General features: G+C 35.7%; 1 protein-coding gene across 1 annotated transcript in view; it reads right to left on the bottom strand.

Annotated features, from left to right (window-relative positions):
* The window catches only part of LOC117411037 (striatin), a 112,461-nt gene that overhangs the window by 27,700 nt on the left and 69,494 nt on the right, over positions 1 to 15,267 (bottom strand). Inside the window, exons 3-5 of the mRNA XM_034018060.3 lie at positions 12,962 to 13,035; positions 11,603 to 11,681; positions 4,674 to 4,841 (exon numbers count right to left, since the gene is read on the bottom strand). Of these exons, the coding sequence (XP_033873951.1) occupies positions 4,674 to 4,841; positions 11,603 to 11,681; positions 12,962 to 13,035 (321 nt within the window). The remainder of the gene's footprint in view (positions 1 to 4,673; positions 4,842 to 11,602; positions 11,682 to 12,961; positions 13,036 to 15,267) is intronic.

The following is a 15,267-nucleotide window of genomic DNA, read 5'->3' as shown; positions in this document are numbered from 1 at the left end:
TAACTTATTTGTTTGAAAAAGTAATCTTAAATCAACTGCAGCCAGAGCTTTTTGCTGTTGTGCGCCTTGGTTGAGGAACTCTATTCCTGTTACCATTAGGCAGTTTGGATTCTTTTAAGTCTACATTGAAAACCTTTCTGATGAGTAAAGACATTCTAAGAAAATAATCCTGAAATGTCTTAATTAAAGAACAAGGATGACATATATATAAAAGAGAAAAACAATGAGCTTTTATTTAGTAAATTGATTTATATTTGTATTAACTTGTTAGGGTTTTAAACCCCTATTTATATTCAGGACAATGCCTGAGGAATGAACTGAGCAATTACTGAACAGTCTGTGTACAATGGAGTCTGAACTAACAATACAACCTCATTAAATACCACTCTAAAATGCCTCCTAACTCACCATGTTCAGAGTGAAACACCTGAAACCTTCAGCCAAAGCCTCTCTCTCCTGAATCTATATATGAATGGAGCAAGATTATTGAACTGTCCGCATCTCGCTTTGTTACTGTTGAAAGATGCTGTGTCTGTGCTCCAGTTGAACTGTATTTAAACAGAGATGTTTATTATTATTATTATTATTATTATTATTATTATTATTATTAATAATAATAATAATAATAATATTATTACTATTATTACTATTATTATTATTTCCAGTACTGAAAAAGGTTACACGGGTGTCTGAAGATCTGAATGGACAAAATGTATGTGTACTATATAGTATTTAAGTATGTATCATTCATATAGATAGATAGATAGATATACTCATACATACATACATACATACATACAGTGCCTATAGAAAGTCTACACCCCCTTTCCAAATGTTCACCTTTTGTTGCCTTATAGCCTGGAATTAAAATGCATTAACTTCCAAGTGAAAAAAAAAATTCTAGAAATTTGTAGAAAATTAATTAAAAATAAAAACTGAAATAGCTTGGTTGGATAAGTGTCCACCCCCCTTGTAATAGCAATCCTAAATTAGCTCAGATGTAACCAATCGCCTTCAAAATCACACACCAAGTTAAGTGGCCTCCACCTGTGTTAAATTGTAGTGATTCACATGATTTCAGGATAAATTCAGCAGTTCATGTAGGTTCCCTCTGCTGGGTAGTGCATTTCAAAGCAAAGACTCAACCATGAGCACCAAGGCGCTTTCAAAAGAACTTTGGGACAAAGTTGTTGAAAGGCACAGATCGGGGGATGGGTATTAAAAAATAACAAAGGCCCTGAATATCCCTTGGAGCACGGTCAAGACGATTATTAAGAAGTGGAAGGTGTATGGCACCATCCAGACCCTGCTTAGATCAGGCCGTCCCTCCAAACTGGATGACCGAGCAAGGAGGAGACTGATCAGAGAGGCTACCAAGAGGCCAATGGCAACTTTGCAAGAGCTACAGGCTTTTATAGCCAAAACTGGTCAAAGTGTGCATGTGACAACAATATCCCAAGCACTCCACAAACCTGGCCTGTATGGTAGGGTGGCAAGAAAGAAGTCATTACTCATGAAAGCCCACCTTGAATCCCATTTGAAGTATGCAAAAAAACACTCTGTTGGCTACAGATTCTGTAGCCATGTGGCAAAAAGTTTTGTGGTTTGAAGAAACTAAAATGGAACTTTTTGGCCTAAATGCAAAGCATTATGTTTGGCGCAAACCCAACACAGCGCATCACCCAAAGAACACCATCCCTACTGTGAAGCATGGTGGTGGCAGCATCATGTTATGGGGATGTTTCTCATCGGCAGGGACTGGGGCACTTGTCAGGATAGAAGGGAAAATGAATGGAGCAAAGTACAGAGAAGTCCTTGAGGAAAACCTGCTGCCCTCTGCAAAAAAGCTGAAACTGGGACAGAAGTTCACCTTTCAGCATGACAACAACCCAAAGCACACAGCCAAAGCTAAACTGGAGTGGCTAAGGAACAAAAAGGCAAATGTCCTGGAGTGGCTCAGTCAGAGCCCTGACCTAAATCCAACTGAAAATTTGTGGCATGACTTGAAGATTGCTGTCCATCAACGCTCCCCAAGGAACTTGACAGAGCTTGAACAGTTTTGTAAAGAAGAATGGTCAAATATTGCCAAATCTAGGTGTGCAAAGTTGGTAGAGACCTATCCAAACAGACTCACAGCTGTAATTGCTGCCAAAGGTGCTTCCACCAAGTATTAACTCAGGGGGGTGGAGACTTATCCAATTATGATCTATCAGTTTTGTATTTTTGTTGTATTTTTAATATATATAATATATAATTTTTTTCTCAATAAAAACTTATTTCCCCTTAACAGTGTGGAGTATGGTGTGTAGATAAGTGGAAAAAAAATCATCATTTAAATGCATGAAACTCTGAGGCACTGACACAACAAAATGTGAAAAAAGTTCAAGGGGGTGTAGACTTATATATATATATATATATATATTTTTTTTTTAATCGTATTGATTATTGCTTGGGTATTTTTATTCAGACGTATCTCAGCGTTGTTGCAGTAGGGAACACTGATATGAATGTAAACTCAGAAGGCAATCTCAGCATTTAGCACTGCTGACAATCATTTGTCAAATGTGTTACCTATTTTTTCCCCTATCTGATTCATGCCCAGAGATGTGTGAATAAAACCATCAAAAGCAACCAGTGGTTAAAGAAAAGAGCTTGTAACCAGGAGGTCCCTGGTTCAAATCCCACCTCAGCCACTGACTCATTGTGTGACCCTGAGCAAGTCACTTGACTTCCTTGTGCTCCGTCTTTCAGGTGAGACGTAGTTGTAAGTGACTCTGCAGCTGATGCATAGTTCACACACCCTAGTCTCTGTAAGTCGCCTTGGATAAAGGCGTCTGTTAAATAAACAAATAATAATAATAAATAATAATAATAAAGAGAACAGGTCAGATAGAGAGGTTGATATTGCTTAAATTTAAAATCATGCACTTGCAAATCCACTACAGTCTGTGTTGAGCACAATTTGAAATCTATATCAAAAAATGTACTGGAGCCTCTTGTTCTATTTAGTTCTTATAAATCTCATAACCATTTTTCGGGCCAACAATACAACATGATCCTGGAGCTAGTGTAGGTTTTTTTTTTAATATAAACTATTTATTTACTTACATTTATTTACATTAAAATGATGTTGGATCCTTTTGATTATTATTATGAGATTATATATATATATATATATATATATATATATATATATATATATATATATATATATATATATATATATATATATATACATATACATACTGGGGCTGTCAAGCACTGTCACTATTCTTAGCATTGTGAGATTGATGTTTTCTTTGCGTTTAGTTAAGTCTGCAGTGAATATGTTCTTAAACTGAACAACATATGCTGCGTCATCATCGGAGACAGCCATAACACTAAATAAATGGCACAATGCGGGTGAAAACATACATCTGTCACCCAGGGAGCTCGGTCACATACCTGCAGGGCTCTAGTAGGGCTTACAACCTTTGGAGTTTGTCAAATTCAGCAGGAGTGGGCACTGCTAGAGTCTGCTTCTGAAGAGCTGTGATAGCACATCTTTTTCTAAGCAGTCGCTAAACCGTCTGCAATGTGTAGTTCCATTGAGTTGAAACATTCTTATTTCTGTCCATTCGTGGCGAGTTTTCTACATTCTGTCAGCAATCTGTGACAGATTGCTGTAGACTGCGAGCGATGCATGGCATGTGCTCAAATGGCAAAAGATTGGCTGCTGCTATCACAGAGCGTGCATTGTCATCAATTGTAGTTACCTTGCCTTATATATCCTACTCTTTCACAACATCCAAGAAAAGCTCTGCACATGTTTCAGCATAATGTCTCTCTTTGCTATGCTTTACTGTTAGCGCAAAAGACTGTAGTGTCCAAGCAGTATTAGTCAGGTGTGCAGTGATTCAAATATAGCTGTGATTGCTCACGGACGTCCAAGTAAAATCACCAGTTCTTCAGTCGTACCAACTTTGTAGTCTTTTAGTTGCTATATAGATAGCCTATGATGGTTCCTCTGGAAGGCAAGGTGTGAAATGAAGGACTAATTGGAAGATGCTGTTTGAATAACATCTTGCGTCACTTACTGTGTTAATGAGTCTGCAGTTGGTAGCTATCCACTTTGCAACAGCATTTTTTATATTATCGTACTTGGAATGATTCACTGGCTTGCAGCTGTCCGGAATTCCTAAGAATACTCAAAACTGACGTGTTTCATTTGTTGTTGCCAGTAGCAGAAGAACTGCTAGAAAGTGTATTTTGAGAAGCAAAGGCATGTTTAGCACTAGATGTTCTTCTATGATACTGGAACTTACTTTGACAGTAGAAACAATAACCATCTTTCTATCCAATGAACCTTCAGAATGTTTTTTAAAAATAAAACTTCCCATTCACAAGTCCTTTACTTTTAGTTCTTTGCTCCATAATGCAGTTGCATGACTAACCTTCAATTCAAACAATGACATTAAAGAAATTAACCTCCAAAACAGTGAACGCATTCAAAATCGCAGAAGTTAACTGCAACTAATTGACAGCCCTAATATATGTTGTTTTAAATGAAATGCTTCCAGAGGCAAAACACACTTGCATCACTAAGCAAACAGTTTTATTTTACACACTTTCTAGCACACAGAATTCATACATTCTGCATATAAAAACGAGAATAGCACAGGATACATGCTTACCCAATCATTATGGTTTCCTTTAAAGAAGGCTCTGTGCCGTTCACCATGGGTTCAGTGTTCTTATCCGAAGGTCTCTCTACAGCGTCACCAGCCAAACCCAGCAGAGCTTTCACTCGCTGCGACTTCACATCCAGGATTGTGTCTGTGTAGCCAACCTCCTGCAGGTACCTGCAAAGACAAAGCACCCTTGCATTAAAAAGGGCTGCCAGTGAACTGTCTGCTTTCCAGACAAGCTGCCATAACAGTGCTGAAGCGCTGTGTCACTTTCACCAAAGTAAGATTGACATGGAGCACAGACACTGGAGCAAACCAAATGTTAGCTTTAGACTTCTGAAACTAATTTTCCGTCTATTCATGTGCTGTTAAAACCAACTCATCCTTCCTCTGAGTTGTACAGTTAACAAGTTTATTCCTAGCTAACATATTTCACAATCTCTTTTCTCTAACATGAACAATGCCATGCTTCAGTCATACATTTTCACAAAGAACAAGAACAAATAAACATGAACACATTACCCCTGTGTTAGCAGCCTTATATTGGCATCCTGTACGGTTCAGGATTGATTTTACAGTCCTGCTTTTAACTTAAAGCTCTAAAATGGCCTTTCTCCCATGTATCAAAGATTTTGTGACCCCGTATTTATCCCTAGTCGCTCGCTTAGATCACAGGTGGCAGTGTTCAGCTTTCAAGTTGTAGAATGATCTGCCACGATCTGTAAAAGAGGTACCATTGCTTGCTGCTTTTAAAGTAAGACTAAACACATTTTTATCACTTGGCATGTGTATTTTAAAAGGGAAAATGTATCATCCTATTTTATACAACTTCTTTTTTGATTGATGATTTAGCTTTTGGTAATGCTTTTTTAAAGTAAGATTAAAAACAATGTATCATTTTAATGTATGTCATTTAGATAAGTATTTTCTCATCTTATATTTTACTGTTCCTCAGAATTGTTTTGTATAGTATTCATTTTTAAAGTTTTTATTTTTGAAGTTTTTATTTGTAAAGTGCTTTGAGTAAAGACATTCTTTATAAATGAAGATTGATTGATTGATTGATTGATTGATTGATTGATTTGATTCAAAACAATACAGATCTATCTATACTGAATCATGAAAACATTTTAGAATAGATATTTAAATATTGAAAACTACTAGGTAGGGTACAATGCCAGTTTCATTACATTGTTCAAATACCTTCATTTATAACAATGAATAATACATGAATAGGTTACATTCCAAGAAATGAAAATGAAAAAAGTATAACTATTTAAACAGACTATGATGTCTTGTATTTGACTTGAAGACTTGCATAGAGTCTTCAAATTTAAACAGAAAAGGCTCTTAATTACTCTTACCTACACTGTAGAACATTATCACTGAAGAATCTACCAAATCAAAACTGGTTCAATTCTAAAAATCAAACACACTTTAGAAACAGGAGCTACATACCTTTCTGTAATATTTAACAAGAAGCATCACCCGCTTTGTCCTAGAGAGTGTTGGAATCAGTGTGGTGCTGTGCTGGGACAGATGCTAGAATATCTACTTGTACCAGCTTAAAAAAAGGGTTTGTTTCTCCCTGTACCAGCCTCTACAGTCACTGATGGACTGAGTGGATTTGCACAATTCCCCATTCATTCCCCTGTCGAACACAAGAATTCTTTCAATAGGCAGCTAGGGATTAAATAAGTGTCATTAATGTTACATGTATGTGCTTATTCTGGTAATGAAACAAAGGCTTTATAGCTTGTTATATTTCATTACTACATACAGGGGGCTCAGTTCTAGAGAACCCAATGGTAATGTGTTTATTGAAACCAGTGCATGCATGGTTCACAGCATATTGTACAAGAGAACATGTGTTCAATTTAATGCACAGAGCTAAACCTTTAATTAATGTGTCATTTTTTCCCCAACAGGTATACTAAAGTTTTAGGTTTGTTCTGGTTTTTAGTTTAAAAAATGCCTTAAAAATGTTAGGTTCAGTGGCCCTAGAACCTGATTCTGAGGTATGTATCCACTAATACATAATGGTGTTTTGAGTAGTACTGTAATCATGTCTTGCATTGCTGCTGCAGCAGGTGTTATCAGGCTGATGAACCCTGTACTTGTGCAGATGTTTGAATCTATACTTATACTTCCCCAGCAAGGTTAAGACATGTAGCTGTAATATGAGAACTGCAGTGTACTCACTGCAGAGATGCGCAAAAACTGTTTGAGTTCCAGGATGTAGCTTGGTAACTATCAGAAAGCAGGGTCACTTGAATGTGTCTCGGACGATCAAGGCTCTGGTAAACAAGTGATCAGTTTCTTTACCTTTAAAAAAAACTGCTCATCTAATTTTGATGAAACTGGGTGCTTGGCTTTAGTTCTTGGGGATTTCATCTAGGTGTGACCTATTTTTGCACAAGTTCTGATTTCTAATTAGATGGCGAATAAAGGCTTTAAACTGCTTTTCTGATAGAAAATTTGATGGGATTTTGCATTTATTGCAAGAAAGGATTTGATATACCATGAACGTTGGCCAAGGAATGTTGCAAAACATTAGTCCAGTGTTAGTTATGTGATATAGGCATTAGCCAAAACATCTGTTCTTTTGACTTACATTTTTGAATTTCTTCTTTTTTAGTAATTACAAGTTAAAGAAATTATGTTTTTTTGCCAAACCTAGTGTTACAAACATAACTATATCTGCCAAGAAAAGAAGTCTGTCATTATGTATAAATATTGTGTGAAGAACCACAGATGTATGGACTACTTGATGAAAAAAAAAAAACACACATCTGCACAGATAATAATGCCTTATTTGATCCATTCATCCATCCCCTTACAGCTTATAGAGTCTAAACAGATAGGTCAGGATCCCAAATAGACACATATTTATCTAGAGCTTACAACAATGCACAAGCTAAGACTGAATAGCACAACCCCCATAGGCTCTGCACTGTACAGTAAGTACACTGGAGTTACAGCTGACAGGTGCTGCCAGTTTATTGACTGACAATCTCCTCTGATTGTTTTACTTTCTTTTTTACCAGGTGAATGACTACGTACACATTGGCTGAGCTAAGCTAAATTACAAACCAACCTAAAGGAAAAACAAAACCTTTAATTTTAACACATTTGAACCATATACACTTCTAAATGTTATTCTCTGGAATTATCATCTATGTAAATTACTACCTTGGTATATTACAAATAATATTTAAGAAAAAGCCATGTAGAAAGATGTATAAACTACTTTAGGGTGTAAATCTTCTATTATCTAAATCTACTTCAACCTTACAAGAACACAAATAAACACACACATACATACATACATACATATATACATACATACATACATACATACATACACACTGAGCATCAAAAGAAACTTATCACTTATATTTGGATAAAATTCACTAGATGTGATCGAAAAATGACAAACTCTGTTTTAGAGCCGGTGCAGTGACTTTTTATTGTGCTGATTAACAACTCACATCACGAAGATGCTGCAAAATGATCTTGGGCAGGTGTTGTGACTCTTGGTCTCCCAGTTTGTGGCCTGTCATTGACAGAGTGTGTCTGGTTATACCGTCTTGCCAGGTTTGAAATTGCTGGCTGTGAGCACCCAAGATGGTGAGCCACAGTATGCTGCCCTAATCCCGCCTCCAACATGCCGATTGCACAAAGGCGCTGCTCTTTTGACAGATGTGGCATATTGTTTTTTTTTCTGTGATTTTCTTTATTGCTTTTATTCAAGCTTGCAATTCAACAGCTGAAATCACTCCATATCCAGTGTCCAATTAACTGTCTCACTAATTAGGTGATTAAGTGCATATCTTTCAGTCACAGTCGCTCAAGCATGTCATGGTCAAGGATGAATAATCAAGTGATTAAAAAGAAACCAAAAACATTGTCAATGGCCATCATTTATATACCTTATTTTTTTCGAAAATAAATGTCTTATAACAGTGATAAGTTTCTTTTGATGCTTGAGATATATATATAGTAATCGATTCGCAACTCACTCGGGTTTGTTGCCCCTTTAAAACCAGACCCAGGACACCAGAATTGAATTTTTACGCGGTTACGCGCTATTTTTAATAATGAACACAAAACAAAACAACACAAAATAAACACCTAGCTCTTTTGGAGCGCTAACTAAAACTTCCAGGAACACCCTGTCTAACACGGGACAGCTAAGCTGTTTCCCCGTCCTTACACAAAACACAGGTTTAATACCACACTTACTTTTTATTCACTTTGGCTACTCGGAGACAGAGCACCTCTTCTGACTCCTTCTCCTCAGCAGCCTCTAGCAAAATGACTTCCCTCCTTTAATACCCTGCACCTGGTTTTAATTTAACAATAGCTACCAGGTGCAGGGGATAATTAACAATAAAACAATTAACAAACTAAATTAAACAATAAAGCAAAACAATTAAACTAAACAAATGTGCATTCACACATGTTTTTTTCCCATGCAGGGAGGATTAACCCCCTCCCTGCTGTGTTACAATATATATAAAACCCTGTTCCAATAGGAACCTGTTTCCACTGTATTTGTATTGTTTTTAGTGTGAAAGGTTAATTATCCAGGGATGGGACATTAAGTTTGCATAGTCATGTAGGTAAGAATGAAAAAAAAAAGTACACATAAATAACATTAAAGATGTTAGAATGAGAAAAGTTGGTAAATGAGGGAAATAAAAGAATCGTAGATAATGCGAGGTCTTAAGTGAGCAATATTTTTCTGGTGTTCTTTTGTAAGTTCCGAATGGGCTATCTCTTATTAGTTGTGCTATTGCTTGATGCTCTTGTGTTCAGATCCTCCACTGATTAGATCATTAACATAACCCCTCAAAGGGTTTTTACCTGCAGTTGTCCAAATACGTTTTCAATGGTATTTGCAATTACTGTCTACAATAGTGTAATTCTACAAGGCTGCTCAAACTATTTTTTTACCACATTTCAAAAACCAACCCATATAGGATCAGCAAATCTCTAGCTGACTACATTTAAAGTCACAGCATATTTAATAGAAGGAATCCCATGCTAGTTTTTTTCTGTTTTAAACTGAATGCCTATCGCTTTACGAAGGGAATCATTTCTGGGAAGCGGAAAGTGAGAACAGATTGTCATTTGGACAGCTTGATGTCAGCGGCTGCGCTGTGAAAAACATGACTCATTTTATTTTAAATGGCATGGCACTCTCAACGGGCCACTTCAAAGCACACTGGAATCATGTCTTAAGAAATCCTTCTAATTTAATTTCAGATGACATGGCTCATTGTCTGTAGGCGACACAAGAGCTCAGTCAAAAAAAATAAAAAATAAATAAATTTTAGTTGGTATGACATGCGCGGTTTGAAACAGCATACAATTCAAACCTAGTTTAAATCTGTTTATTTTAATGTCAGTTCTTGGAAAGTCAAAAAGAAGAAAATATATAAACTGTGTTAAGAAGTATTTAATATATCAAGGTCTTCAAATCAAATACACTATGTGCTTATACTTTGTGACGGGACATCAGTTTAATTCAATAGCTTTTCACAACTCACGGGCTGGGTTTAAATACGACAAGTCTCATATTAAATGAGTTTGGTGATCTCCATTTTGCCCAACACATAATATGCCCCTGAAGTGAATGGCATTGTGTGTTCAGCTCAGGATTAAGGCGCTTAACTTATTATAACTACAAAAGTCATAGTAAAATGTACCAATACTAGAAGAAACTACTCTTAATGTCTTCTAGACTTCTAGTCATAACGTTTGTCAAATAATGATACATTATTCATATCTTTGAGTATTACTATAGGATTGAGGTGAATTTGCAGAGCTGGGAAGAGAAGCTCTCATTGTGCCCGCTTCTTCCATGTGTTACTGTAGTCACTGTCATTGTCCCTCACCTTTCATTTGTACTAAATTCACAAATTATTAAATGTACTTGGATGTTGACACTGTATAACTATTTTGAGTTGAAAGCTAAACATCTGTGAATATGAATATATGGTAATATGCAAATTTATCAATGCATCTACACACATTAAAAAAACATAATACTGTAAGCATTTAATAAGACAGCTTTAGATGCCATCAGACGAAAACTTTAGTGAATAGCATATCCTTTTCGAAAAATTCTTAGTAATCATTATGTCATTATGCACAGAGGAGAACGAGCGACAGGCAACCTTGCTCACTTCAGACTGCCTGCCATACTGTCGCTTCATCAGTTCACAGAGACTTGAGAAAAAAGTCTTAATATTATTTAGAAACTTGTGATATATTGTCAGAGAACCAGGGTTTTTAGTAGTGGTGTGCAACAATATGAAATTTGTATGTCGATATCGTGCATGTATTTCGATATTGATAGTATCGAAGTCTTCCAAAACACAGAAAAAAATAATAACACAATTGCAATATCAAACATATATACATATAATGACATTAAAAGATATTTACATACGAAAAGCAATAACTTACTCTGACTTAGTGGTGCTTTGCTTCACAATATCCATGGAGAAAAACAAGGTCTTGTTATATTGTTTTACTATTCCATCATCAGTCACCTCAAAACCGAGGTACTTCACTGCGCACAGACTTTGCGGTTGTTAATTTTCTACCCAATCCGGAAGTAATTGAATATTCAGCTGCTGCGTATAAATGACTCACGACACCTCAAAGTATGAAGTACTGTGTGATGCCAAATTTTGTCACCAGTAATGTACTATCATGCTAGCTAACACTGTTTGACGTTTAATTGTGTAAAGCTAAAGGATCACACATTATAGTCAATGGAATTAAATGAACATGTTAAGGAAAATGTTGTTGAGGGTTGGCAATATATTTCAATGATACAGTACAAAATCTCTAAGCAGTTTATCTGAAAAAGACAATGTAAAAAGAGCACTATAAAAAAAAAAGTGTGGTACATCACTTACTGTCTCAGTAGCTGGCGCCCCAGTTTCCATGTTAGCTGGCTGTTCTGTGGGGCTTGAACCTCATTCTCATTCCCCTCATCTGGAAGAAAAGCACAAGATTACTAGTGAGGCAAGGGCCATAAACGGCCAAGCTGAAACCAGCCACAAAACTATGTTTCAGCAATGGGGAAAACAGTGTAATGTATTATTCAATCTGCTATTTTGAATGCTACTGGAGTTATACAGTCAGTGCTGAAAAAAACAAGGTGTTGTGTATCTCCGTAAGAAACCGTATAAAAACAGTAGCCCTGAACTGTTGAGGTAAGTTATAAACTGTTTTGCAAATAGTTTCCTCATAATTAAATCAATTTAACTTCACTCGCTGTTTGCGTTCGGTCTGAATTAAAAAATAAGGGAACTGACTTTTTTTTTTTTTTTTTTACATTATCAATGAAACAGAATCATAGTTTGGCAAATTGCCTATTTGGTGCCTCCACCTGTCTTTTTTCTTTTAAGAAAATACTAAAGTGGACTTTTAACATTAAACCACAGTATTATATTCGACTATAATACCAAATTATAGTAATAAATAAAATACTTTCTATTTTCTGTTTCTATTGCTTAAAATTAATTTGGACCGATAATTCTGAACACAGTATTATGAATAAATTCATTAACATTGAATCCTTTTTAGCAAAAATATGAATATATGATGTATATTTTCATTTCTCTTCAACTCAACCTAAATCCCTCTTTAGCTGTAAAGGTCATTTTGTTCTTGTATTGCACCCTCGCCACCCAGCACTGCATTTTTAATTGTAACTGACATTTCAATATCTAAAAAGACAAACTAATAAAAAAGGGTATTAAAAAAACAAATATTCAGAATACCTGCCACAGATTACAGCACCTATTTACAGCATTTAATTAGGTTTAGATTTGATGCAGTTCAGTTTTTCAGTATGTAAAAAAATACACTTCTAAAAGAATTCTGACCAGAGTATGATTACTTCTCCAGACTGGCAACACAATTCAGAAACAAGCACATTTGTTTACTAACTTGCATGAACATGACTATTGTGTCAAACTCAATGCCAGATTAGCGTGATGCAAGTACTGCCCTTAGTACATAAGGGTTATGTTATATTGAAGGCACTGTGTTAAACAGACTCTCCCACGTTGTAGAGACTATACAATTACTCAAACAAAATATTTTTTAATGTGCTTAAAATTTACTTCTGTCGTGGCGTTTACTAGAGATGTAGACAGTAAACATGTAAAATCAACATAAAGATGGGTGGACAGACAGCTTGACTTCACATGGAGCTGGTGAAATGGAAGTTTATATAGATATAAAAAAATAATAACTAAAAGTCTTACCAGAGTCATAACTTGGCGGTTTCATATCACCTTGATTTAACTCTGTTCCATACTTTAATTTATGGTATTTCGATCTAGAAAAGATGAGAAGTAACCAAATTAATATTAAGAATAACAGTTTTATGTAACACTTCATTACAGTAGGTAACATTAACACAGTACATGATGCATTCTAACTAATAATTTATGCTAAAATAACCACTGCTCACGAAATGGTTTTGAATACATAATAGAGTATGTCACACTTAGTTTTTTTTTTTTTCTTCCCCAAAATAAACCTGCAAAATACAGTATTGTGAAAAAGTAGCTCACCATGGCCTATTTTCACGTACATGCACTGTAAGTGAAACGTATGGCTGTAAATACTGTTCCTCTGTACATCTCATGATAATCGAGCTCTCAATAACTTTTGTTACTGAATGTCATAAGTCATCCCAAGGATAATGTCCCCATACACCATGTCAAAATAATGCGTTAATGATTTGAGGATCTCAATCAAATCGAGCAAGTAGAGTAGGGATACATGTGAACGAAGATTTCACTGCCTACCTCTCTGCACCAATTGCAAGAAATAGTAACAACTGAATGGATTTCTGTCCCTCGAGACACCTTTCAGCCTCAGGGTGCCTCCATTATCTTGGCTAGCAGAAAAGCATGCTTAAAAAAATTAATTAAAATAATAACGTATTAAACCGACCGTTAAACAATTTCTAAATGGCTATAATACAAAAATACAAATGCATAGTAATTGTTTCATTAGTTTGTTAGAGCAAGAGGAATTGGCAGCTTATTGCCTGAATCTATATTAGATTAAAATTATTTATGACAATCCTGACATAAAATATTATGCCCGGCCTATATCTACATAATCTCTCTCTGCTTGGGAGTTCAACAGACTGGTTCTTTTTAAATGATCCAAATACAAACCACAGTTGCTAAGCAAGAGAAAACATCAGTAGACATCCTAGAGGTTAAGCAATGTCGTTTCACCCTTCATCTGGTATGACGTCTCACAGCCAAAGGCTGTTTCTGCCAACTAAACAATCCAGCATCATGTCTATCAGTATGTCTTTAGCAAACAGGGGACTCATGATCCTCCCCAGACAGGTAACACAGCACTTTTTCATTATACCTTAATGCCAGGTCAAAAATAGTGCCAGAAATAAACTTATTTTATTTTATATATTAGAATGGCAGTAATACATTCTGTGATATTATGATATGCTAAAATAAAGTTGCTCAAAGTAATCAGCCTGCACCCAGTTGCCTGATTTCTATAACTTGTCATTCAAACCTGAGACTAGTTGATACTGCTGTTGTGGTTAACGTATTGCCACTGACAGCAAGCACTATTCTCAATTTTTTTTTAAACTTTATTTGCTATACTGATTTTAAATAGATACTGTAGATTGAAATGTATAGGACAGCAAAAGACAACCTTCAGAGGGTGTATACTAGAACGGAGATTTTCTTTCATCAAGCAGAAAAAAAATAGAAATTAGATAAATGAATACTGTATTTATATATTTTCCAGCAGATTGATTTGAAACTGAGATTAAACATAGTTTGAAAGATAACATTCAAGGTCTTTTACCAGATTAGGGACCATATTCCGGTTAAAGGAAATCGCTGATCCATTTTCTAATATAATTTGAAGTGCCCAATTATTTTACCCATTTTTGACCCCAACAGCTCCCTAACGTACATTTGGTAGCATTTTGCTACCCACGACTCTTAATTTCCTACTTGTTTTTTTATGCAGTAGCATTTTTGTGATCCCTTACGTTTCAGTTTATAGGACGACCCCGAGTACATAATTACTGGTATTATTACTAATGTACATTATTAGTTTTATAAAAGATAATTATCTTTTATAAAAGCGGGAAACCATTGCTAATAGAGCTTCCCGATTTGTAGATGTAGAGGTTTGTACCCCCCCCCCCCCCCATGTAGATATGTGCGAAGCTCACAATGCAAATTGTATCGGACAGTGGAGTACAAACACCTACAATTTAAAAAGGTATGAAGTTTATCCTATAGACCAAAAGTAAAATTAAATAACTGTTAAATATTACAATTTTATAAGACAACAGGCAAGGACCTAACAGGATATTAAGTTTATTCAGTGTCTATTAAATGCTAATTCAGTCAGTCATGGAGAATGGCAGCTCCAGTTTTGTTATAATGTTAACCCTAAGAACATAAGAAAGTTTACAAACGAGAGGAGGCCATTTCGGCCCATCTTGCTCGCTTGGTTGTTAGTAGCTTATTGATCCCAGAATCTCATCAAGCAGCTTCTTGAAAGA

The sequence above is a fragment of the Acipenser ruthenus genome, chromosome 6, assembly GCF_902713425.1.
Source record: "Acipenser ruthenus chromosome 6, fAciRut3.2 maternal haplotype, whole genome shotgun sequence".
Classification (NCBI taxonomy): domain Eukaryota; kingdom Metazoa; phylum Chordata; class Actinopteri; order Acipenseriformes; family Acipenseridae; genus Acipenser; species Acipenser ruthenus.
This window is presented reverse-complemented; position numbering and strand designations above follow the sequence as displayed.